Here is a 24,772-nt window from a genome sequence, read left to right on the forward strand (position 1 = left end):
TGAGTCCACAGCTATTTAAACTCATGTTGTCCCTGTGCTTTGGAGCACATAGTGTGTTTGGGCTCTCTTGGAGCAAACGAAGTCCAGAATATTTATCTGGCAAAGAAAAAATGATAGAGAAGATTTTCTTTTTTTAAATGCCCTGATTTAGGGGCTGGTTTATTCTCACCTTCAGGGCCGATTGCAGATCACTGAATCCCAGACATTAATGCTCTTGTGCCTGGCAGATGCTGAGCGTGCAGATTAGAGTTTGCAGTAGCTGCTGTCGGTCCTGGCTTGTGGCTGTGGAGGGGACAACTGCACATTGACCTCTCCAAGCTCCAGTCTATTTACAGGGAGCAGGAGCAGCACAGGCTTTACCAGTGAGTTCAAAACAACAAGGAAGTAAGTGTAGAAGAAAGGGTGCAAGCAACAGATTAGAACTAGTTAACACGGCAGCACTTAACGCTACACTTGACATTCCTGCTCGTTCTGTGGTGCACTTTCCATGTCCTCCTGCTGTTAGTGTGGAATCTTCCTACTCAAACCAGCTAAGATTTGCAACTACCTGGAGCAGTAAAGGAAAGCAATGGCCTGCAGGACAACCGAATGAACAATATTTGTTCTGCCTTGACAACGGGGTGGGATCAGAGTTCTGTTTGTCATCTATCCAAAGTGCTGGGGGCGTCTGTGGAAAATAAGACTGGCGTGTTGAGACGGGCCCCCTCGTGCCTACCCAGACCCAGTCCCTGAATCTCCCAGCTTCCAACGCCTCCAGTAACCGTTCAGTTACTGAGCTCACTGGGGGGGGGTTTGTCAGCTCTGAGAGGTTTTTCATATCATAGTGAAGGTTCATGGTGCTAAAGTTCCTCTCAATTTTGTCTTCTCTGTTTTCTCTATTTTGCAGCTCCTCAGAGGTAACGGACACACACTGGCCAAAATATAAGGAGCCCAAATAGTATGTCAGGAACAGGACTGTGTACCACTGTAAAATCTCCTTGTTGTTTAATCTTTTGCTGCACTAAGCTTTACAATAATTTACCATTTCTAGAAAGGCCAAGGTCTACACAAAATCACACTCCCCCAGTCCAAAGATGTACTGGTAGGCTAATTAGCTACAGGGGAAAGTGGCCCTGGTGTGAGAGTGTGTCTATAGTCTGTCTTTTTTTAAAAACCATAACAAGTTCGTAGCTCAGTGTAAAACAATGCAACACTCTTAACATACAGTAGCTGTGTTGCATCAAAAGGGTTCTGCAATTAGGAAGTTCCTGGAATAGATGTGCAGTCAGAAATGAGCACAGTAAGTTAAATCGTTTTTGCTCGCTTTGCTTTTGACTGTTTCACAATCCCTCTTAACGGTCTGAAGCCATAACCACAGAGGACATGGACATCGTTTACGCTCAAATCAATTTTTCCAGCAAGGTGGCAACAAAACAGAAAACTGAAAAGAAACCTGGTAAGTCCGTTTAAATCTCTATTCCTTCCTAGTGAACTAGTAGTACTACTATGCTTTCCTACACTATACTACAGCCAAAAAGAATTCAGGCAACTCAGTCTCACTATACACTCATTCTAAACTAAAAGTACTACTATACTAGTCAGTACTACAGGGGAAGAGATCATTAATTGTTCTTGAAATATTCTGCAGACTGGGTCACAATACCTTACGTCTAAACTAGAAGTACTACTATACTACTCCATACCACAGGGAAAAAGAATTCAGGCTTATTGAGTCGTTCTGCATTTATGATCACTGGACTTCTACATTTTATTATAGTTTTAATAAAAAATTAAAATAAGACACATCCTCACTCAAGACACACCAGTCCCCCAGAGGCACATCCTCACTCAAGACACGCCAGTCCCCCCACAGTGAATAGATTGTCTTTCATAAAGAGACTTTTTACTAAGTAATCTCTGTGAGCCTTAATTTTTTTCAGTCAGGGAAATCTGAATAAATGAGCCTAGCAATAAATAACCTAAAATACGTTTTCCTCTGTTCTGTTGCCATACTCGCGACAAATGATATTGAAAAAGAGTGAAGTCTCGGACGTGCCCATAATACAGCCACAGTATTTAAATACAGATGTATTTGTGGCCTCTTTTTGCATCTTAATCTGGGCATTAGCTGTGCTCTGTCATTGTTAGAGGTAACCAGTTCTTTTTCAGGAAATGTCTGGCTCAGGCCCGGAGTCCAGATGCTATTTTCAGGAATGCTATACAAAGAGAATGATGTGTCAGAACTAGGTTCTCTTAGTTCTACAGTTCTGGCAGTTTGTTGGGTTGGAAGTCCTGTTGGGTTTGGATTGGTGAAGGGCACACTTGCTCACGGACACTTTCTGCAGGATAGAATGTAGGAAATATGCTGTCAGAGTTCAGGAAAATTACATTTGGTTGCAGGTTTTAATTCCTCCTTTGACTAATCTTAGTTCTACAGTTTGACTAACCCTTTGACTTCCTATCTCCTGGATTATTACTTTACTTACAGACCAGATTTCTGCATTCGGCTTTGGTTTCCTCTTTCTGAGGCTGGGGATTGCCCTTACGACACTGAAATCCGTTCTGAGAGAAAAGAAAAGAAAAAGAAACTCTCTGTATCCTGGCCAAAGAGGGGCAGTGATCTGAGCAGTGGGGACTTCATGCTGACCAATCAGTCAAACCCGCTGAGCCAGCAGAGATTTAGAGTCAAGTGCCCATTGCCTCTCATCCTCATTCACAACAGAAGGAGCAAACAAGAAAGGCTACAAATGAGAGAAAGCTGCTCAGCCCATCTTGCGTGTTTGGTCTTTTAGTAGTTAAGAATCCCCAGGATTGAGCCTTTCTCTGTGCCTTAAGAGTCTGAATGCTTGAATCCAATCTCCACTCAATCTGCTTTGCTCTAGACTGCCTAGACTTCATTACTTTGCCAATCCATTTAGGAAGCATTCTTGTTGCTCCTCTTCAACAGTCTCTTGTTCATGTGTTTCAGGGGATGATGTGACGTACGCCGATGTGCACATTGCCAGAACACAGACAGAAGGCCTACAAAGTAAAACGATTCACGGAGGTTTTGCTCCTGGTATAACACAACTGTGATTTTTTTTCCCAAAAAAACTAGAACGAGTCTCTAAATTAATCAACTCGGTCACCCTGCACTGTTTAAATGTTTAAATCACTATATAACCATCTCTGAGATCCAGATCATCCAGTTGGAAAGCAATCTGGATATGATTGTGACACTGCTGGCTCCAGTCTGATCTGAGCAGACAGGAACACATTTAACCCATCCGGTCCGTCTGGTAGATAGCAGTAAATCGACCCAAGGATCGCTTTCATCCGTGTCTTGAAACTAAGGTATCACCTCAACAACATAGCAGGGCAGCTTGTTCCATAGTTTGTGTCAAGAAGTGTCTCCTGTTCTCAGTTTATTCCAAGATCTACATTTTTTTTTCATTTCCTGACATAAAATAGATATAGAATATATCACAATAATGATGCTAACAGTGGAATGGATTTTAATTGTGCAATATTACCAAAATGGAATGATAATTTCAATAGTTTTCCTGGTAGGTTTTTCCATCATCTTCTTTAAAGAACTAGTACAGTAGTTGACGGGTAGATTTGGGTCTTGTATTTCAGAGCTTGAACAGACTTACTCAGATATTGGCACTGTTGGGCAGGATATCCCAAAAATAGGCACAGGACGTTCATGGGGTAAGATACTAAGATCTCATTTCCTGCTTTTCACTCACTTCTCTTTTTTTTTCTCCACTTTGTCATGTTTTCTTTCTTGCTATTGTAATGATCTTGAGTACATTCATTCAAAACATAACTCCAAATGGTTAAATGTCTCTTATTCAGAGATCATTCAACTGGAAAACAAGTTGGGTCCTGCAGACCTGAAGTTGTTGCCTAGTTCTGACTGGGTCATTAGCTGGCTATGACCAGGATTCTCTAGAGGTGGCTAATAGCTAGTGCCACAAGGTGTCTGTGATAGTAAGAGCTGCGTTAAGCTCTCAGTCTGATCCATTTTGCTCTGCTGTTTTCACTGTCTTTATATAAAGTGGGAGAGGACATGAAGTGCTTAGGCCGGCTCTTAAACTATTAGTTTTTAAAGAACTGCTGAAGCTACTGACACACTGACGAGTGTGCAATCCTGTGTTCATTGCAGACAGCTCGCCCACATGTGCGGAGAGCCGAAGACGAACTGGCAGGCTTTGTCTGATCTCGCTCCTGGCAGTCCTGTGCTGCCTGGCTGTAGCTCTGCCGATAACTCTGCTTACCTCTCGTAAGTGCTGAACAATCTGATCACAGTGAGGGAAAAATCATATCGGAATTTGGGCTGAGCCACAGAGCAACGGGTAGGGTGGTAATTCCAGGGGGAAAAGTAAAAAGAATAAAGTTTCCCGATATTTCGGCTTAGGAGCTACACACACTCGTCTGGCTGCACTGGGGCTTGAGAAGAGGGGGTTGTGGGTTCAAATCCCAGCTGGAACGGTGCTCCTCTTACATTTCTCCCCCAGGAAATACGTCTGGACAAGTGGGCGCTCTCCAAGCCAGCTTTAGAGCTGAGACTTTCATCTGGCCTGCAGGCCTCTGGGGCTCAAAATCTTTTTAATTTGTCAGCACAAGGTTAGCTTCTGCTTGCTTCTTAGGAGAAAAAAGGGTGACGGAGCTAAAAGTTGGCCCCATCTGTACACTCCAATGTGTTCCTTTTTTATTTTGGAGATTCGGTTTTAATTTTGACATTAACAAGGAACATCAGATCAATAACAAGATAAGCCAGAAACAAAGCAATAAGTTTAACCGGGATGCTGTGTGTCTTGTTTCTGTACATGGGAGGAAATAATTAACAATAATTAGGGCAGTACAGAGTGGCAGCAAGCAGGAGGGCGCAGGGCAGGATACCCGTCCATCACAGATCGTGCACACTCACAAACAATTCAGACAGTGGTTAACCCCACCAGCATGTCCTTGGGAGGAAGCCTGAGCCCTGCCATATGACCACAGTGGGAATAGGCCAACCCCACACTGAACGCACCCGAGCCCCAAATTGAACCCGGCGCCCAAGAGCTGTAAGACAGCAAACGTTCTGCCCATCAAACACTAATATACCCCAAAAAGTGGGAGGTTAAAGACCGCACCTACCAACACAGCCACAACTATCGGAAAACCACACCATTAAAGCACACATAAGAGAATCGTGTTTGTTTCTAACATTGAGGAAGTCATTTGTGGGCTACAAGGGGTTTACTGAACACCAGACTAAACACCCCTCAGAGGATGTCTTCCTTGATGGCCTCATTCTGACTCAGTCACCCAGATTGACTCAGTGTCATGCGGTCGGTTACTAAATGTCAGCTGCCACGGTGCTGGGTCCAGTCAGACAGTTTACTACTGCATGCTGGAGCTGCCTTTCTCCCCCGACGTCATCCCGGAACAGGACAGGAGATGGGGGTTCAGATGCAGTGTGATGGCCAGGGGTCATGTCTGGACCGGAGCTGCGAAATATAGGACCAAAGCAAACCTTAAACCTTTCAGGACCTTGTTGAGCTTCTGATGTAAAAGTGGGGTTCAGGAAAGCGGAAACCTCTTGGCCTTGGATGTCCTGAGGCTCAGTTTCTCCCAGCACGCTGTCTGAAGGCTTGTAAAAACCCAGTACAACACAGCCCTGACGTGTGGCTTTCCGTACTCAGAACATGTTCCTTTAACTGCCATCTCTCCCTCGCTATTTTTGTTGTCTGTGGATTCCTGCTGCCTGCAGGCGGGTCCCCTCCTGACTTCAGTGCTACACGGTCCTGTTGTCCAGTGGACTCCTGCTCTGTCCAGTGCTTTGACCTAACAAGGAACTTAAAAAAGGTTACAAACAAGAGGAGGCCATTCAGCCCATCCAGTAGTTAGTTAATTGATCCCAGGATCTCATCCAGACATTTACTGAAAGAGGCCAGCGTACTGGCTTTAACAACATGCCTGGACAGCTTGTTCCACACTTCCACAACCCTTTGTGTAAAGACATGCCTCCTGTGCTCTGTTGTACGTATTTTTCCCTCGTCCTGTGGTTAACACTTCACCATTGACTCTGGGGTGCCAGTTGGCAGTGTGTGCTTGGATGAGGTCACCTCATAGTCTCCTGTGTGTACGTGCCGGTTCCTTCAGTCTTTCCAGTGCAGGGCCTTCCTCTCACTCAAGGAATCCACAGTGCAGCACTTTTGTTCTACTTAGAAAAGAAACGCTGACAGCCTCTCTATACACACCCACAGACGCACACAAAGCACCACACGGAGGTCCACACACCACACAGCTCTTAGCCTAAAATAAGGTATTTCCAGAGGCCTGAGAGCGAGGAGGCTCTCCTTAGTCTCATCATTCCGCGGCTGGAGAAGTTGCCCTTTTCTCTCGAAGGTTGATTAAACACTAGCTGACTGGCAGTCCGACGTGGCTCACCTTTGTCCAGTCTCTCAATCTGCAGGAGAGTCGAACTACTCCTGTGAGGAGCCCTGGAGGCTGTTCAAGGACAAGTGCTACTTCCTGTCTGAAGACAAAATGAACTGGAACAGGAGTCGTGACAACTGCACTTCAATGCACAGCCACCTTGTCGTTATAGACAGCCAAGAGGAGCAGGTACTGCAAGAGGCTTTATTGCCTTTCCTGCAAACCAGAAAACTCAAAATGAAGAAATTAGTGCTGCAGTGGTTAGTTTTGTTGCCTCACAGTGCTGGGCTCAATTCCTCGCTATCTCCATATCATCCTTGTATTTACAGAGGTTTTCTCCTAAAGGGCCAATAGATCAGCTATGTTTTAAAAATACAGTGATAACTACAAGTATGGAAATGATTGTTAAGGACCTATCCATCTATCCATTTTCTCACCCCTCTGTCCAGTACAGAGTCACGCGGGGAGCCGCAGCCTATCCCTGCAAGCAACCGGCACAAGACAGGGTACACCCCGGACAGGACACCAGTCCATCACAGGGCACACACAGGCACAGACACACACTCACACAAGGACCACGTTTCCCAGAAGCCAATTAATCCACCGGCATGAGAGAGGAAACTGGAGCACCAGGAGTAAACACATCCCAGGTCTGGAATTGAAACCATGGCACCAGAGCTGTGAGGTAGCAATGCGAACCTCTGCACCACCAGTCCACCCCTCCTCCACAGTGAAAAATGGACTAATGGTTTTCACATGCGGATGTCCTGTTTCTGCTTTCAGAACTTCACGAGTGGGGTGCTGCCCCCAAACGACAGGGCCTGGATCGGCCTGACAGATCAGGAAGAGAAGGGACGCTGGCGCTGGGTGAACAACAAAGCTTTGCAAGAGAATCAAAAGTAAGAGCTGCTACTGCCTCCGGCAGGGAATGTGAAGGAGGTTAAAAAAAAACAGTAGGCTAATCGTCCCAAGCAGTCTGTTTGGAGGTGTGTGGCTAATTGATTCCAGAATCTCCTCCAGATGGCTGAAGGAAGCCAAGGCTTGCTGGGTAGTGAGTGACACTCCCTCCTACCACCCTTTGTGTAAAGATCCTCATGTTGTGATTAAAGGCTCTTATCCGGTCATATCTTAAAAGAGGCCAAGGTATCAACAGTTACTGTACTTGACATATTAGCACCCCAGAACTAGGAAACAGCTATAGTATAAGTCCTTATTCATTAAGGGCACGTAAGGGCAGGACAAGGGGAATAATACTGAAAAATGTATAAATATCAGTGGTAAATAATCTGCTTGTTTCCATTTTTAGGTACTGGCAACCTAACCAGCCTGATAACTTCAAGGGCAAAGATTCCTTAGAGGCGGAGCACTGTGTAGTGATGTACAAAGGAACAAATTTGCAGAATTGGAATGATGCCTACTGCTCTGCCAATAGGACGAGACTGTGTGAGAGACCTGCAGTGGATCTGAATGCCTAGCTGAGCTGAAGGAGTTCAGTGTCTGTCCGGCACAGCAGGAATAGAGACCTGGGGCTCTTTTCTACTTATAAGAATCAGACATGTACTGTAGCATTGTCAACTTAACATCCCAGTTCCTCCTGGAAATGCATTCAGATGTACATAGAATGACCTTTCATGCTGTTACTAATGGCCAATAAAAACAAAAAAAACGAAAAAGAACATTTTTTCATGTTTACCTTTAAATTGTCACAAGTCCCTGCGAGTGGAGGCCCATGTTTGTTATTGGTGGTCATTTAACTGGTGATAAGAGGTTCTTCTTCCATGGACAAACTGTTCTCCGCTTTCCATTCGTTTTGAGCGTACCACGATACTGGCCAGACTGAGGAACCGTGCTTTAAACAGAACTTTAAAAATAATAATCCCATCAGAAGGTCAGGGCAAGCTAGGTGGATCGCCCCTGAGCGTAAGCTGAAAGTCTCATTTAATTGTGAAGGGAAGGGAGAGATGGGTAAAGAGTGATGGGACTTTTCTGCTATGAAAGAAAATGGAACTAAGAGAAAATACAATCCCATTCTTCAATCTGCACACTGGGTGATGTAATTATGGTCTTCAGTAGGTCTTATAGAACATATCATCTAGACGGTACCACCGTTATTGAAAAGAGCGTAGGAGAACAGTCACTCACACGCAAATTTATTGCATCGTTTCAGCTGTTTCAAAACACAAAGCTGAAACCTCCGACACCCCAAAACCACTCCGGCCTGAGGTGGGCCCAGAACAGAAGTTTCCCTTGTACTTCCACAGTGGGACCGCCGCAATATCTCTACTGCAAGTGGTGAAGACTCCACTGAAACCTGCTTCAACACCTACACATTGCTACAGTGCTGTGCTTTACAAATGAATCCATGGACTGTAGTAGCAAAAAAAACACCAGTGGTCTCAGTTTTATTTCTTAGTATTTCTGACTCGAATGTACACTGTGATGGTTCTTGTCCCTACTGCATGGTTACATTCTAGCTATATCCTTAGCCTTCATGCTCACTGGCCATAATATTAGGAACCCCACGTCTGTAATGCAGGGCAGTGTGTGTGGCTGAGGCTGAGGAGCAGGAGCCTGACGTCAGTCTCACCTTCCCTGGCCTGGACCCAGGTCTCCGTCCTGCCAGGGTGGAAGGTGCAGAGTGACCACACACCTTTACGAGTCAGGAGTGAGGGGGACAGTGTGGGAGCAGTGGGGTGGGACTGGACGGCACTGAACCCTGCAGAACACAGATCACATCAGGGTCAAGCTGCTCCTGCTGCTTGCCATAGGTCAAACAAAGTTCCTAAAATTCTGGCCAGTGAGAGTACTGACATTAGGGACATTGAGTCCCTACAGCCAGGATCACAGCCAAGGTCCAGGATGAGCTCTTATGTCAAGGGGGAACAACTATGGTTCTAGAGGGCTGCAGTCTGTTGGGATTGTCTAATTAAACCAATAATTAGCTGTTATGCCAAGAAGAATGAAAACCTGGGGAGACTGCACCTTGCCAGGGCCAGAGCTGCTCTCCCCTGTACCCCAGTCCCAGGATCACAACCAGGGCGCCAGCTCACTGGGCCCTTCGGCTACCCGTCTCTGTGGCACTGCGAGTCTGTCCGTCATGGCTAAGGATCCAGCAGTACAGAGCCTGCGCATGTCCTGGGGTCTACGCCTGGTGGATCCCAGGGTGCCCAGCGGCAGTGCGCGTCAGTGTCACACCTGCGGGTCCAGCAGCAGCTCGCAGGTGCGGCCCAGGTCGCCCAGCTTGACCCGCGCGTAGTCGGCCCGGTTCAGAGCCATCTGGCAGTCCTTTCTGGCGGAGTAAGTGGAGCCCTCGTGAGGCTGCCCAGTGGCCACCTGGAAGGTAGGGGAGGGAGAGTCAGTGTGTTTTGAGCAGGGCTCATCCTAAGAGTATCCAGGCATCTGGTTATTCTGGCCATCTCCTTCCTTATTAAACTCTCATTTTGCAACTCTAGAGAGAGAAAGAACAAGCAGGAACTATCACAAACACCAGTGTGAAGAAAACCTACTGCCAGGCAAACCTCCCAGTACCGCTGTTCTAATGGATTTTGTGTGAGAGTTATAAATCCTTCCAAAAATAAGGAGAACCTGAAACTGCTGTCTGAACATTTTACTCAAGTTTCTGACTGGCAAATGGCTAGAATGGTCCCAGTTTCCTGACCTATTGAACAGATCTTGCTGTGTTTGGAATCACATCTTCAACTAAGGGTATTTGGAAGAAAACCTGGATCTGTGACGTGTTGTTCAGAACATTAGTGCAGTTTTAAGGTCACTCTTTCTGTGCGAACATTTCACTTGGGCCTTAATCTCAGTACATCTGTCGCTTTTGGACTCTCACTGTCTCTCTCTGCAGTCAGTGAGGTCTTCCTCTGCATCTCTCGATGCCCCCCACAGTTGTCTCACCTGCGTGAGGTAGCGTATCTGTGAGCTCAGTTCACTCTCCACCCTGTTGACAGAGGAGGTGAACTGGGTGAGCTGTCTCTCCAGGTAACTGGCGTTGTGCTTCTCCTTCGACAGCTCCAGCACGATGCTCCCTGCAGGAGACACAAGGGAGAAATCAGTTTAACACGGAGCAGGTTGGGCACAGAGTGAACAGGCCCTGGATTCGTGAGGACTCCTCAGTCACAGCTCCTCTTGCTGATTTTATTCCCTTACAAAACTGAAGAGAAGAAACAAGCTTCTATTTAGTAAAGATATTGCACCTACCTGTACATGCAGTAGTACCTTTGACTACAGAACACATAGTACTGAGCAAGATTAAAAAATGCAGAGGTTACAGGACACTCTGAAAAATCTGGCAGTTTCAGTTGAGTGAAGGGTCTTGCTCATGAACTGTTCTACAACTGTGCCGGCAACCCAAGTTATTTTCCACTGCTCCATCACTGCATCCTGCTGGTGATGCTCTAGTTACTTCAACAATGCACACTTCTCACAATGATGTCAGCCCCACCACTGTGATGTCACAGGAGTGATGATGATGACGTCACACCAACCTGCACTCTGCAAGATGACAGCGATCTCCTTCTCAACGTCCTCCAGGGCTCGCAGTCTGTCATTTGCCATCGTGCTCCTATCCGGCACCGCCCTGAGGCTGAGAGAGAGAAGGGACGAGGGGGTCAGTATGAATATGCCTGGATTACTTCCAGTCCTGTTCACTTTACTGGGAACAGTTCAACACCAGTTCCCACATCCGAACAGCCTTCACATCGCTGAAATGAAGAGTACTCACAAACATTAACAAACGTGTACGGTTTAAATGCTGTTTTACTTATTTTGCTTTTATTTTGATATTAATTTCCTAACAAATTTCCTGTTAGCTCTCACTTCGAACAAAGCGTTGACGTAAGAAACTCTACTGGCCGTCTAGAGTATTTAAGTCGCTTTCTAAAGACTAAATGCACCTCCTCGTTATAAATTCGTCTTTTCTAAACGTTTTTCGTTGACATTTATTAACTTCTAATTTATGTACAGCGATTTATCAAGCATGAAACTTATCAGATACCTCCGGTACCCGAAGCAACTCTAACTCTATACAGATAGACAGTTACCAACCACAAAATAATAATACTGCTATCCGGTTAACCACAACACACTTCAATCTGCGACTATCCCGGGTTTAATATGCTCAATTTCAACACAAACCTAAAATTAATCTCCCCGCCAGTTTCAGCAGAACTCTCCTCTTCCGTATACGGGCAGTATACGGGTCACCTGACACGGCAAGAACCAAGGGACAAACCTCCTCCACACTGAGTACGGCCTGGAAAGGCGAAGCTTAAAAATACAGGAACAGAACCCCGAATCGCAGCGAGTCAGCGGAGCAAGTTTGAGTTTGGTCATATTTTACAATTGTCTTTCCTTTTACGCATTTATTGAACCGGTTGCTGTTTTAAAGATCACTTTTAATGCCCACGGTACTCTTTAACTAAGATGACCCTGTCAGCTGACCACGGCCCACCGTGACCGCGGTCGACCCCGAGCAGTAGGGCTCCCCACCGAGTCGAGGGGATTGAACGCCGGGAAGATGGAGAGGTGGAAGACTCACGTCCGCTCGGAGCTTTTGAAGCGAGATTCTCTCCAGAGGGACCCGTACGAGCGCTGGTTCAGTTCGTGTAAGCTGATATTCCCGACCGAGAGTGTCCTGTTTGACAACAGACAGTACCTGGCTTGTTCAAAGCTGGCCAGAGTTTCCTGAGAAATCTGTCAGATACAGATAGCGATCAGGACACGGAGGGTTGTACCTGCGCAGGTTGTTTCGACCTGTGAGTGAGGTTTCGTGCCACAAAATTCCCAGTGTATGTGCTGTAATCAGTCCGCTTAACGGAGGGTGTTCTGGCACGGCGAAGTTCCCATTAATACATTTGGTGTCATTTTTGTATATATACATGGGGTGGTGGCTGGAAGGTTGCCGGTTCGTATCCCGCGGCCGGCAGAGGAATCCTACTCCATTGGGCCCCTAAGCGAAGCCCTTAACCCCAACTGCTCCAGGCCTGCCGTATAAATGGCTGACCCTGCGCTCTAACCCCAAGCCTCTCTCCCTGTCTGTGTGTCTCATGGAGAGCAAGCTGGGGTATGCGAAAAGACAAATTCCTAATACAAGAAATGATATATGGCCAATAAAGTGATCTTATCTTATCTATGCCCAGAAATATCAAGTCTTTGGGATTGGCATCCCGTTTCCTCTATTCCCTTTGATTTTCAACTTCCATTTTACAATTCGAAAAAGTGAATTGTCTTTGGATTGTGAAATGGAAGGTGAAAATCTACGATAGTAACAGGCGAGAGTGGCTGATTTGAGAGGATTCCCAGCTATGCTTCCCTTTAAACTTGAGAAATAAGAAAACAAACTTGAGCGCAGCGCACACTGTTAGTGTTAAATACGAGCCTGCGCTCCTAAAATGACCTCAAACAATATGCACACATTACAGTTTTGCAGGTGCGAGCTAAGCGCTAATGCACTTGGCGCAGAACAGTTTCGGCCCTTTACTCTATTTAAGATTCCACTGATGTCTTGTTCGGGATCCAGTTAATTCTTGTATTACACTCGGGTAGTGACTGTGTGCGAGGCGGGTTGCAATTTCCGCATTAGTCGCTAAAACTAAGTATTTAAAAGCGGTCCACTCCTCAGCGAATTCGGTTTACTGTGTGGTGTACGTTTACTCCTGGCAACGTTTTTGGTGTTGTTAGGCCCTTGAAATAGTGCTGGAAGGGACAATATTTCTGAGCTTTTACTAATTTCCTGATGCCTACTGCTGATAATCCTGATCAATTAACCTCAATTTTATAGAGTGCCCATCTCGGGAAAACACCCTGTACACAGTGCTGCATATTGAAAACAATGCAGTTACAGATGAGATTAAGAGTAAAACAAAAAACAAATGGCAGCAGTAACAATAGCTATGTTGTAATAATATTATTACTGTTGTTCGAATCTCCTAGGGGTAATTTTGTTTTGCAGCAATACTACAAAACCATCACTAACAGAGAGGTCAGGACAAACGAGATTTCCTGTGAACACTACAGGGAAAAAGCATAATTATTTAAAATTATTTAAAAGCAAAATCATAGAGGGGATAAACTCTTATCGTTACTCCGGGGGACACAGAGGTGACTCCCAGGTGAGATATGTGTACACTACCAGAGGAGGGGTGTGTCACAAGCTCCATACTGCTGTAAGCCTGCCTTACAACCCTCTGCAGAGGGCATTGAGGCAGATGTGACGTATCCCACTGATAATGGTGACTGGTTACATGCAGTACTGATGTCATTCAGCAATGACTACCCTGATCAAAGTTGCAACAGCTGTGCCACACCTGGGATCTGAACCCGCACGTGCTGACTCTGCTGGAGAGGAATGGCACACGGCGGTGCCTGAGGATCATGGGGAAACGTCTGCAGGGCGCGAGTGACGGGCAGCTCTTGTGCCCGCAGATTCCCGTCTGCTGGAGAGACTGGACCTGCGGGAGACCTTGTGGGAGGAAGCCAAGCAATTCAGGTACAGAGCCGTCCAACAGGGGTCTTTTGGTCTGGGGAGACCAAAGGGATGTTAATAATAATAATAATAATGATCATATTTGGTATTTGGCTGATGCTTTTATCCCGAACAACCACCGTACTCATGTGCACTCCTGAGCTGGGTTGTTTTCCCAGAACAGTTTGGGTGAGTGAGTACTTTGGACACAGCAGCTGTGTATCTGTGATTTGAACCCTTGACCCTTTAGGTATGAATCTGGAGCCCTCCTTAATAAAATGTGCCACACTGTGAAAGAATATACAACACTGAGTGGCGAAAATGAACAGTACTCAAAATGAGCAGGTCCGAAAATCCATAATACTACAAGTGGAAGAAATACAGAATAAAATACGAATATTACAATGCTGAGATGCATGGTAGGCTCTAAAATCCCCCTCTCATAAATGAAGCCGTGTTTCGGGGCATGCCAAGTGTGGCTCCAGTACTGCTGTGCCGCGGTCCAGAAGGAACTGGGCGGCGCCCGCAGTCTCTGATGAGCGCGTCTCTCCCGCAGCCCAGACGCCAGCGGGTGGGTGCAGTCTCTGGAGGATCCGGTCCGCGTGCAGCTGGAGCTGAGAGAGAGCCGGCTCGCTCGCCAGCAGGTGAGGGGCCACGCCTGTCCTCTGATGTCCGCTGATCACAAACGCGACTATTTAGCTGGGCCGTGACCCGAGGGGTGGGTGGGTAGATACTGGGAAGAAGGAGCTAAAGAGCCCCCTTTTCTCCTTTTGTAGAAGAAGGCACTTTGATCACAACACCCAATTCTTTCGCAGCCAAATAATCACGTTTTATGCAGGCTGACCTGCTGGGCGACCCCTACGTTTTTTGCATGAAGTTTCCTCTGCTCCGTTTCAGAGGGAGCTCTCCCCAAGCTGGCCGCTGACGGGTTAGACACCTGTGCTTTTCTGAGTGTGGAGCAGTAGAGGAATCCTACCATAGGAATAGACCCTTTGTGACAGAAAAATCTTAACTTGTGCATGGTTCAGATTTTCACATGTATACAGTGTCAACAATGCCAGTAGCCCATTGCAGGTAGATTCTGCCAGGCCAGTAAATTTTGGCAATTTCCAAGAATTTATTCCTGACTATGGTAATTAAACCAAACACCACTCGATTCGATTCGATTCGATTCGATTCGATTCGATTCGATTCAAGGTGCTTTATTAGCATGACCAATGGGTACAATCAGTGTTGCCAAAGCAAATGAAAGTAATGATATTTACATCAAACAAAACATAAATTGAAGTAAAACTCTTTAGAGGAAGTACTGATTTTTTGTTCTTTGGTAGCAATTAACTGGACTGTGTTAAGAAGTGCCTCTCAATATATTTGTATCAGTCTGGTAATAAAATCCACGTGTTTTATTGTTAACGTGTTTAGAATTAGATGATTGGCAGATTCAATGGGCATTGGAGCTTGGAGCCTGTCCTGCATGTTGCTCATGTTGTTCCTGGCGTTTTGATTCCCTCAGCAATCTGAGACAATGTCAGAGCTCACTGCCCGCCTGGGTCTGATGGAGGCGGAGTTGCAGTACTGTCACTCACAGTGAGTAGCACGTGGGGGGCGGGGCTCACCCACAGTGGGGGGCACGTGGGGGCGGGGCTCACCCACATTGAGTAGCAGTGGGGGGCGGGGCTCACCAACAGTGAAGAGCACGTGGGGGGCGGGGTTCACCCACAGTGAGGAGCACATGGGGGGGGCCCAGCCCAGCCCCACATCCTCCCACACGCTCCACACACACATGCACTCTCATGTCCTGTTGCAAGCACCGCACCATGCCATCGCATGTACACAGCCTGGCTGACCTCTGACCCTCTCCCAGAGTGAGCCGTTACCGCACGGAGGCTGTCTCCCTGTCCCGCCTGGCCACCACGCTGCAGGCCAGCCTGCTGGAGTGCGAGCTACAGCTGGAGCAGCAGGCGGAGGAGCTGGCGGGCCTGCGGCAGAGCCGGGCGGAGCTGGAGGCGGGGCTGGGCCAGGCGGAGAGGGAGAGGGAGGAGCTGCTGCAGCGCTGGCTGGTGGAGAAGCGGGAGCAGGCAGAGAGGGTGAACCTGCACAATGATGCCCAGGAGAGGTAAGAGAGAGAGGGGGACTGTGGGAAACAGTGACGTGAGGACACAGGGAAGTGCGATGGCATGAGTGAAAGAGGGAGGCCAGAGAGACTTTGTCTGACAGTCCCTCCTCTCTTTAACAGGTGGCTCCGCCTAACAAACAGGCTGAAGAAGCTTCTCCGACACCGGACACCCCGCCTGTAAGCCCCGTCCTTTCTCTCTGTACCCCACTGTCCGCATCTGACCACACCCGTTAATACACCCACCTGCAAAACCACATCTTTTAACCCACACTCCTTAACACACCCTCCTTTGTACTTAATGGCTGTGGTGACATTTTGTTTCTTAATAATTGACATTATTAGTTCACAGTTCTCTGCCACAGATAATGTGAATGCTACTAGAATGACAGAGCGCTACACATTTTCATTTTCACATTTTTTTTCCTTTTCTGATTACTTAGTTACAATTTTTAAAACAACACAATACATTTCACCAGGTCTATTATCCTACCTCATACACATACAGTGTGCCTCTGGACTCCATTAATGGCCTCGCATGAGACATACAAAAGATAGTGACATCATCGCCCCTGCTATATATCATCCTTGACCACAACCAGCCATTGTCATGCCAACATTCATTCTTCCAACATGCCTTAATCCCTCCTGCAGAATCTCAGATCCCCTGCATCCCGCAGAGCTTTTACACAGCTTCTTTTGTTGAAAGAGAAACTGAAACACCAGTGCTTATCAAAGGCAGTGCTGTGTTGTCATGAGTGTATGAGGAGAGGCGGCCTGGGGCGGAGGGCTGGCATGCCACCACGGGCTCATCTTGAAGAGGGAACCTCAGGGCTCGCTGACCCGTAAAGGACTGAGAGCTGTGACGTTGTTCAGATGTGCATTCCAAGCCCAGGCAGTATAATAATAACAATAATTGCTTACACTTATATAGAGCTTTCCTGGACACTCCACTCAAAGCGCTTTACAGGTAATGCAGACTCCCTTCCACCACCACCAGCCCCAACCTGGAAGATGCGACAACAGCCATAGTTCTCCAGTACACTCCCCACACATCAGCTATCAGCGGGGAAGAGAGCAGAGTAATGAAGCCAGTTCATAGACGGGGATTATTAGGAGGCCAGGGGGAAATTTGGACAGGACACCGGAGTAACGCCCCTACTCTTTTCGAGAAACGACCTGGGATTTTTAATGACCACAGAGAGTCAGGACCTCGGTTTTACATCTCATCCCGTCACTATACTGGGGCATTAGGACCCACACAGACTACAGGGTGAGCGCCCCCTGCTGGCCCCACTAGCACCTCTTCCAGCAGCAACCATAGCTTTCCCAGGAGGTCTCCCATCCAGGTACTGACCAGGCTCGCACCTGCTGACCTTCACTGGGTTATCAGTTATGAGTTGCAGGATGATATGGCTGCCCAGTCTGCCTATGGTGTGACAGAGGGTCCCAGTGTCTGTGTTTACATCCATAGCCTGGCCAGTAATATTGGATCACCCAGACGAAGAACGCACATCACAGCGCCATCACTGCCATCGCGGATTTGCACTGCACTGCACTTGCAGCTCCGCCTGATACTCCTGTTGTCTCTCCGGCCTCACCCACACCCGAATGTTCTTTATGGGCTCGCTTGTGTAACCACTTCCTTTTTGCGGGCCTGCGCCTCTCTGTTCTCTCCTCCACCCCTGCCTTCCGTCTCTCTGCCCCCCCCCCAGGTCCCTGCTGGCAGCCAGCTGTACGAGGGACATGGAGCTCCGGGTTCGAGCCCTTGGCGGGACAGAAGGGGAGACTGAGGGAGGAGACCCTGTTGTTCCGTAGACCTGAGCGAGGCCCCCCGGAACCTCACCTAGGAAGTGACCCCTGAACTTTGACCCCTGGTGGAATAAGGAAGCTTGCTCCTCCGTCTATCACACAGGATGTGTCCCTCCTGTTTCTAAACATAGTGGAGGCGCTGCAGCTCTGCCTGTGAAGACTCTACACTGCGATCGACTGCAGTTGTCGGTATTATTGTAATTAAAGGGGTAGTAACTCGTTTCCTATACCAGAACTCTATCTATGAGCAGGTGACCTCCAGCTGTTGCAGATCTGGTTTGTAAGAGAGACTTGTGTTTTTTTGTGAATACATGAACAGAAGTATTCATTCCCCCAATGACCTTGAAAGTATAGTGTTGATTTTTTTGTTTTTCTGCTGGAATCGTCTTAGGGTTTGGGGTTTTATGGGGTACAGCGTAAGCCACTGTTTCAGGAAGCAAAGATCCCCATTCAGCAGCCCTGACCCCAGCCCCTGAACTACAAAGTCTCAGGTGAGAGTTGGACCCACCCTGTGCTGAGCCACAGTGTGATCCAGGATGTGGTGTGCAGATGCCTCAGCTTCATAATGTGGGTTCTGTCATGGACATGTGGGGGAAGAGCCACTCGCTGTCTGGGGGTTTACAGCAGTGGGAGACTCCTTACACTTTAGCTAGCAAAGAATGAACCTCGCCTGCCCAATCTCGTATATTGTCTGAATGTCACGTCCGCTTATCACTACCGACGCCTCTGGGATTCCAGTGCTCAAATTGTTGCTGGGACTGCACTCCTCACCACAACCCGACTCCTCCTCCGCCATGCCCACAGTGCTAATCAAGGGGGAAGATTGAATGGGCTTCTAAACGCGGGTCGGGCTGGGCGGGGAGCTGTGGTCTTGCACTGGGGGGGACCGGTACTGGCGTTGCTCAAGCCGGCAGATGGCTCAGAGCCCTGATGCTGTCTCTGCCTCGCACTTTCAAGAAAGGAGTGTCTGTAAGAAATGTACCTGACATGACCTCGCTCCTACTGCAGACATGGCCAGTGGTGCATGTTGAAGAGCTGTGCTGTAGATGAAAACTGTAGACTAGCGAACATGTTAGCTACATTTCAGATCAAAGGCCCTTCGTTTACAGTTCATATTCCCCCTCCAGTGTAATGGATGTTGTTCTGTCTGGTTTCCCTTTGGTCCTCTTTGTGTTCACATGAATAAAGAGCTCCTGTGATAATGCAGAAGGCTGTGTTTTTCTTAAGGATGACTTGCTACCTTAATAACATATGCCTGAGTAAGCATGTGTGGTAGGACAGGGTCAGTGTATGTGAAGAGTGTGTATGTGTAGCAATTTTAATATTTCCATTTAGTATTGATACAAAAAAATACCTTCAAATCTTGTGACACCAGTCCTTCTCCCAGACAGTGAGCGCGGGGAACAGTGACCCTCCACGTCCTGAACACACTTCTGCTCTGAAGCCGCCAGCCCCTGAGAACCAGCACACCGAGCGGCCTGCCTACAGCGCCCAACATGATCACAGACCCCTGGGCAGACAGGCTCCTGTGTGCCCGCAGCCTGGCACGAAGCGGTGGCACCGCTGGGTCAAGAACAGCGCCACGGGATCCCAGACCCTGAGGACATCGGAACGCGCAACCGCACAGGAAATCCACGCAGAAACATTCGGCATTTTTAACATTTTATTTTTCTTTTAAAACATTGTCTAAAATGCAGTACAAAATAAAGAAGCGACAAATTTTTCAATGTTTTTTTAGTTTTTCTTCATTTTCTTGACTAAAATAACATATTGCTTATACAGTATCTTGGTTGTTTTACCTTGTTTTAATATTTATTAATTAATTAAATTACCAGGTAGTAGTTTAGTTTTTTTAAATTTAGTAGTTATAGGAGTAGCTTTGAAATTGTCTTCTTTTTAACAAAGAACTCTGGTGCGATACTTGATCGTCTAGAGACTCAGTTGTTTTGTTTTTCTAAAACTGAAGACTTCAGCAAGAGTGGGGAGCTTCTGGACTGGGCTCATTCGGATCTATACAGACAGCAGGGTCGTGGTTCTGGAAAACGCTACCTGAACCAAAAAGGCCCCCGGGACCAGTTTAGTGGTCCGAGTTTCCGAAGCCAGCGCCCTCTTCCACAATACAGAGGAGAAACTCCGCTAAAAATCTCAGCTCGAAATGATCCAGGACTGTTCACACGAGGAGCGCAGGGCTGGCCCAGCATGCAAGAAGAGCGTGTAGCAGATATGTGAAGCTCCTTTCCTGGGGACCCTACACTGCTCGCTTCTGAGCAGAGGCTCAAAGCTGAGCTCATGCGCCGCCTGGTACACCCCTCCAGACCCGAGCGGTCCGAAAGCTCCCCACCCCTCCCTCGCTGTGCTCACACTCAGTCTGTGAGAAAACCACAGGGCAGATCAGCTTAGCTCACAGCCTGTTAATTACAGAAAGAAAATGGCAACAATTGTCTTCTTTGATTATAGCAGGGTGATTTTTTATTGTTATTTTTACACTTACAAAGTTGCACAAGTATGCAGTTTCTGCTGGATGCTGGCGTACTGGGTTTGGTCACACAGAGGCTCCACGTTAACGATGGCCTGACTACAATGTGGTGAGGTCGCGGTTCCAAACGGGCACAGGTTGGCGCTACTGCCTAAAAGCCTAGGCGATCGGCAGCCCTGAACCCGGAAAGCAACAGGGTCTTCTAGGTCACTCCAGCTGAGCCTCCACGTGAGCCAACTGGATCAGTAGTTCAGGTGATCAGTGCAAGTGGACCCACATTCATTCACTAACTCTATTTAAAGCACTCTGTAATGAACCCAGCAGGGCCAGGGCTTAACTACTGTGTTTACTTTCAGAACCTCTCACTGCGGTCTTCAGCAGCAGAACCCATCATCTGTGTGTGTGGGGGGGTGTAAGTCAGTGAAAACACCTGACTTACAGCCCCTCCCTTCCTTTGTCCAGCGTCAAGTCAAATCCTAAGCTCAGGGGGTGAAAACGTGAGGTCTTGTGCTGAATCCAGCTCGGATGCCAACACAGGCTGCTCAGGAGAAGGCCCCCTTGGCCTGACCTCAGACAGTCGCCTGTTTTTCATTGGCCAGACCACACCCTGCTTGGAGCTGCTCCTCTGTCACTTTCTCCCCCCTGCCAGTCTGTGCCACACTGCTGACACCCCCTGCCAGTCTGTGCTACACTCGCTGACACAGCACCACACAGCTGCCTCCTCCTGCCAGTCTGCGCCACAATCACTGACACAGCACCACACAGCTGCCTCCCCTGTGAGTCTGCGCCACAATCACTGACACAGCTGCCTCCCCTGTGAGTCTGCGCCACAATCACTGACACAGCTGCCTCCTCCTGGCAGTCTGTACTACAATCACTGACACAGCACCACACTTCTGCCTCCCCTGCCAGCCTGTGCCACAATCACCGACACAGCACCACACTTCTGCCTCCCCTGCCAGTCTGCGCCACACCTCTGCCACCCCCTCCGCTGTGATCCATGTTAAATGCACAAACATCAAAACCTCTACATACGCCAGTATTTCACAAAAACTGAACCACGAGACGGGCTACAAAATGGACAGGACGGCCTTCGCTGCTCCCTCCTTCGTGCTGGAATTGAGAGTTTTGCACAAGCATGACGAAAGGCTTCCGAAATAGAAACAACAGTAACGCTGTCCTCCTCGAGCAGACGGTGCTACACCTGCCTTCTGCTGAAAAACACAGACTGTTGCTTGGGCATGCGGGGGCGAGCTGGCAGCCCGTGGACACAGGCAACGCCACTGCGACTCAGAAGTCACCATGGAACGTCACAAAAAACAGTGAGACGTGATCGCTGTACAGAAACTCGGTATGGTGCAGAACCTGTACCCGTAGATGGCTGTAGGAAGCTAAGGTTGGAGGCCTTTGAAGGTTGCAGACCGGGTAGGGTCAGGACCAGGATTGAGCAATGACGAAGAAAACAAATTCGGCTACTGTTGGAAATAATGCTAGTGGACCTGAAGGTGGGGCTGCTGTTTCCAAAACCGATGCCTCAGCATGGGGACAGGAAACACTGTGCCACAGCAGGAGAAGACGCTATCCTGAGTAAGGGGTGCTGTCCCAGTTGTCTGGCTTGCTCACTGCACCACAACTCTTCCCTGCTTGAACCAGCATGGTAATCTCTCACCGGGACACACTCCCACCCACGCCAGAGCTGCCGCCCACCTCACAAGTGTGAATGGGTCCCCACTCACTCCGAACTCCACCTGGGGAAAGGGCATGGCTCAAACGCAAGACACCAAAACCAATACACCATGCAGGGGGGGTGAAGGATCTCTCTCGGCCATCTTTCTGAATGGAACACCCCTCCCTCCCAGCTCCTCCCCCACTCCCTGCCCCATCCTTTCAGAGGACACACTGTTGCTTCTGGGGAGCAGAAGGCGCTGCTGGACCACAGCCTAGCCTGCAATCTCCTGTAAACTTTCCATCAAGCCCCAGAACCCAGATGTTTCACAAAAATAAACTTGAGAGGAACGGAGCAAAGTGCAGTAAGGGCAAAACTTAAAAAAGCCGGGGCTTTGACGCAAAACCGACGGCAGTTTTGCCACAGCTCGGCCTGCTCTGTCTCCGGTATTTGCTTGGAGCGAGCTGGAGGTCGCCTCTCCAAGAGAATTCGACAAAAGCAGAATTTTAAAATTTTCCAATCCCCTTGAGGATTCAAAATCCTCAAAGGGACTGAAAAAGTCAACTCTGTGGATTTCCTCAATTAGCAACTACCAAACGACCTGGACGACTCTTCATGGGTTCACCCTCGGCCCACACCGCCAATTACAACGCATGATTGCTACGCTGTGACTCATGACCGGGGCGAGCAGGCTGGAGTTTTAAAGACAAGGAATAATCAGCAACCGTTTCGAAAACTCACGAGCAGAGGAGCACCACGGTACAGCTTCCCATCAGGCCTCAGCGTGGCCCGTTGGGTTGGGCAAGTCCAGGAACATTTGTCCGGATAAAAACACAATAAGGGTAACAAGTGAGAGGAGCCATCTAGTTTGTTTGATCCCAGATGTTTCTTGAAAGAAACCAGGGTATCAGCTTCAATACTATGGCAGGACTGCTTGTTCCACACTCCCACCACCCTTTGTGTACAGAAGTGCGTCCTTTTCTTGGTTCTAATTGCACCTCCACACAGTTTTCACATATGTGCCCTGAAATAAGCGTGCTTGTGTGTTTCAGCACTGGGCAGGTTTCACCTGCAGTGCGCTGAATTTCTCCACAAGGCCCATCCATGGAAGCGATGACTCTCCTTCACCCCTCCAGCTAGAAACCCATCCCAGTGAGGGCGAGTCCCATCACCGGAGCCCCTTTCGATTCTGGGGGCAGAAGTCGTTTCCTCTCGCACAAGAAAAACAGCCTTTAACAGCAGCCTTGTTTTAGCACAGCTGGCTCCCCTAAGTATTCTGACTCGGCAAATTCCTAAAACAAAACATAATAAAAATAAAATAAAAATATATATTAACTCTGACATTCACCCGTGTGTAATAGCAAAATGCTTGTCCTCTGTTGTTCCTGTTCTGTTTCTTCGTCTCTCTGATGAGTCATCATTAGTCTAGAATATAAACATTCTAAAAAGTTACACCTGACACATGAATGTACAAAAAGACGGATGAAACCATGTTTTCGGTCTTTGTGTTGCTGATGTTTTATCTTTCTTTACCCCCCTCCCAACCCACCCCCTCATACCCATGCCTTCTTGCTGCCCCCCCACCCCTCCCCCTCCACCCCCCTCTCGCTGCAGTAGAGCCCGACACAGAAAGTGCAGGATCTCTGGCGCAACTGTAGAGACCTGCTGCTGTGTTGAAGAGAGCCTGGTGACCAGAGAGAGGGAGAGGAGGAGAACGGAGAGGAGGGGCCTGTGCTGTGACCACTCCTCTCACCCTCCCTCCCAAAAAAACCACGCCCCCGATTCCCATTGGCCAGTGACTTGTTGGCTATGCCCCCCAGGGGGAGGGGCCTCAGCAGAAGTGGTCGTCCTCGTCTTTGTCATCTTTCATGCCTTTGAGCCTTAGGCGGGCGAAGTCCTCGAACACAAAGTCGTCATCCTGAGAGAAGCTGCTGCAGGGAGAGAGAGGGTGGGAGGTTTTAGGGCAGAACCACTGGCCGCCATATGGGCTGCAGAAAAAAGACTACAGGACAGACAGGGAGACAGAGAGGCAGCAAGACAGGAAGACATACTTGCAGCAGAAGAAACGGTGGGAAAGAGTGGCAGGAGGACAGACAGAGGCGGCGGATCACAACACAAGGGCAACTGGAAGGTAGAGGGGAGAGCAGACAGACAGGACAGCGGATCACACAGCGAGGAGCAGACAGACAGGACAGCGGATCACACAGCGAGGAGCAGACAGACAGGACAGCGGATCACACGGCGGGGAGCAGACAGACAGGACAGCAGGGAGCAGACAGGCAGGACAGCAGATCACACGGCGGGGAGCAGACAGACAGGACAGCGGATCACACGGCGGGGAGCAGACAGACAGGACAGCGGATCACACGGCGGGGAGCAGACAGACAGGACAGCAGGGAGCAGACAGGCAGGACAGCAGATCACATGGCGGGGAGCAGACAGACAGGACAACGGATCACACGGCGGGGAGCAGACAGACAGGACAGTGGGGAGCAGACAGGCAGGACAGAAGATCACACGGCGGGGAGTAGACAGGCAGGACAGCTGGGAGCCGACAGACAGGACAGCGGGGAGCAGAAAGACAGGACAGCGGATCACACAGCGGGGAGCAGACAGACAGGACAGCGATTCTCACTTTGTCTCAAACTCTATCAGGTTGGTGTCCACTGGAGCATCGGTTTCTGGAATAGCTGTGGAAAAGAAAAAAACAATCGGGGAATATTTATACAGTGCCCTTTCATGTAAAAAAGTGTTTTACGCTGTCAGGTTCTAATAGGGAACCATATATTAGCCTTTCTTTATATGATGACAGTTTGTAGATTTTTAGGAAACTTGAGAGTTTGAGTC

The 24,772-nt window shown here is 48.4% G+C and overlaps 4 protein-coding genes across 15 annotated transcripts in view; 2 read left to right on the top strand and 2 right to left on the bottom strand.

Moving 5' to 3' along the window:
* The first annotated feature begins 1,135 nt into the window (after positions 1–1,135).
* Positions 1,136–8,066, top strand: LOC107076540 (C-type lectin domain family 4 member E-like). Of its 5 annotated transcripts, none has more exons than XM_069186853.1 (7): positions 1,136–1,435; positions 2,948–3,037; positions 3,598–3,672; positions 4,130–4,246; positions 6,840–7,075; positions 7,174–7,289; positions 7,697–8,066. In XM_069186853.1, the coding sequence occupies exons 1-7, from the start codon at positions 1,363–1,365 to the stop codon at positions 7,863–7,865; spliced, it is 876 nt and encodes a 291-aa protein (XP_069042954.1). In that variant the 5' UTR covers positions 1,136–1,362; the 3' UTR covers positions 7,866–8,066. The 5 variants fall into 5 exon arrangements, with proteins under 5 accessions (XP_069042954.1, XP_069042956.1, XP_069042955.1 ...); XM_069186855.1 differs by lacking the exon at positions 6,840–7,075 and adding an exon at positions 6,428–6,579 and having other exon boundaries at positions 1,152–1,435; XM_069186854.1 differs by lacking the exon at positions 6,840–7,075 and adding an exon at positions 6,413–6,579 and having other exon boundaries at positions 1,153–1,435.
* med11 (mediator complex subunit 11) lies at positions 4,743–10,966 on the bottom strand. 3 transcript variants are annotated; one of them, XM_015340333.2, is made up of 5 exons: positions 10,881–10,966; positions 10,291–10,421; positions 9,586–9,723; positions 5,549–5,796; positions 4,743–5,459 (listed from the first exon to the last, which is right to left on the bottom strand). In XM_015340333.2, exons 1-5 carry the CDS (start codon positions 10,948–10,950, stop codon positions 5,309–5,311), a joined length of 738 nt encoding a protein of 245 aa, XP_015195819.1. In that variant the 5' UTR covers positions 10,951–10,966; the 3' UTR covers positions 4,743–5,308. The 3 variants fall into 3 exon arrangements, with proteins under 3 accessions (XP_015195819.1, XP_015195821.1, XP_006627388.2); XM_015340335.2 differs by lacking the exon at positions 10,881–10,966 and adding an exon at positions 10,594–10,776; XM_006627325.3 differs by lacking the exons at positions 4,743–5,459; positions 5,549–5,796 and adding an exon at positions 8,764–9,106.
* On the top strand, positions 10,914–18,992 carry LOC107076538 (autophagy-related protein 16-1). 5 transcript variants are annotated; one of them, XM_069186858.1, is made up of 9 exons: positions 10,923–11,002; positions 11,552–11,717; positions 11,818–11,999; positions 13,819–13,882; positions 14,415–14,502; positions 15,372–15,445; positions 15,723–15,974; positions 16,095–16,151; positions 17,687–18,992. In XM_069186858.1, the coding sequence occupies exons 3-9, from the start codon at positions 11,912–11,914 to the stop codon at positions 17,787–17,789; spliced, it is 726 nt and encodes a 241-aa protein (XP_069042959.1). In that variant the 5' UTR covers positions 10,923–11,002; positions 11,552–11,717; positions 11,818–11,911; the 3' UTR covers positions 17,790–18,992. The 5 variants fall into 5 exon arrangements, with proteins under 5 accessions (XP_015195823.1, XP_069042959.1, XP_069042961.1 ...); XM_069186860.1 differs by having other exon boundaries at positions 11,552–11,711; XM_069186861.1 differs by having other exon boundaries at positions 11,552–11,707.
* A 1,229-nt stretch (positions 18,993–20,221) lies between these two features.
* arrb2a (arrestin, beta 2a) overlaps positions 20,222–24,772 on the bottom strand; it is a 36,250-nt gene continuing 31,699 nt past the window's right edge. Inside the window, exons 14-15 of one of the 2 annotated variants that reach the window (XM_069186848.1) lie at positions 24,561–24,615; positions 20,222–23,853 (exon numbers count right to left, since the gene is read on the bottom strand). In XM_069186848.1, the coding sequence (XP_069042949.1) occupies positions 23,757–23,853; positions 24,561–24,615 (152 nt within the window). In that variant the 3' untranslated portion in view covers positions 20,222–23,756. Of the gene's footprint in view, positions 23,857–24,560; positions 24,616–24,772 lie in introns of both variants that reach the window. The other variant, XM_069186847.1, reaches the window with a different exon arrangement.

The sequence above is a fragment of the Lepisosteus oculatus genome, chromosome 3 (assembly GCF_040954835.1).
Source record: "Lepisosteus oculatus isolate fLepOcu1 chromosome 3, fLepOcu1.hap2, whole genome shotgun sequence".
NCBI lineage: Eukaryota > Metazoa > Chordata > Actinopteri > Semionotiformes > Lepisosteidae > Lepisosteus > Lepisosteus oculatus.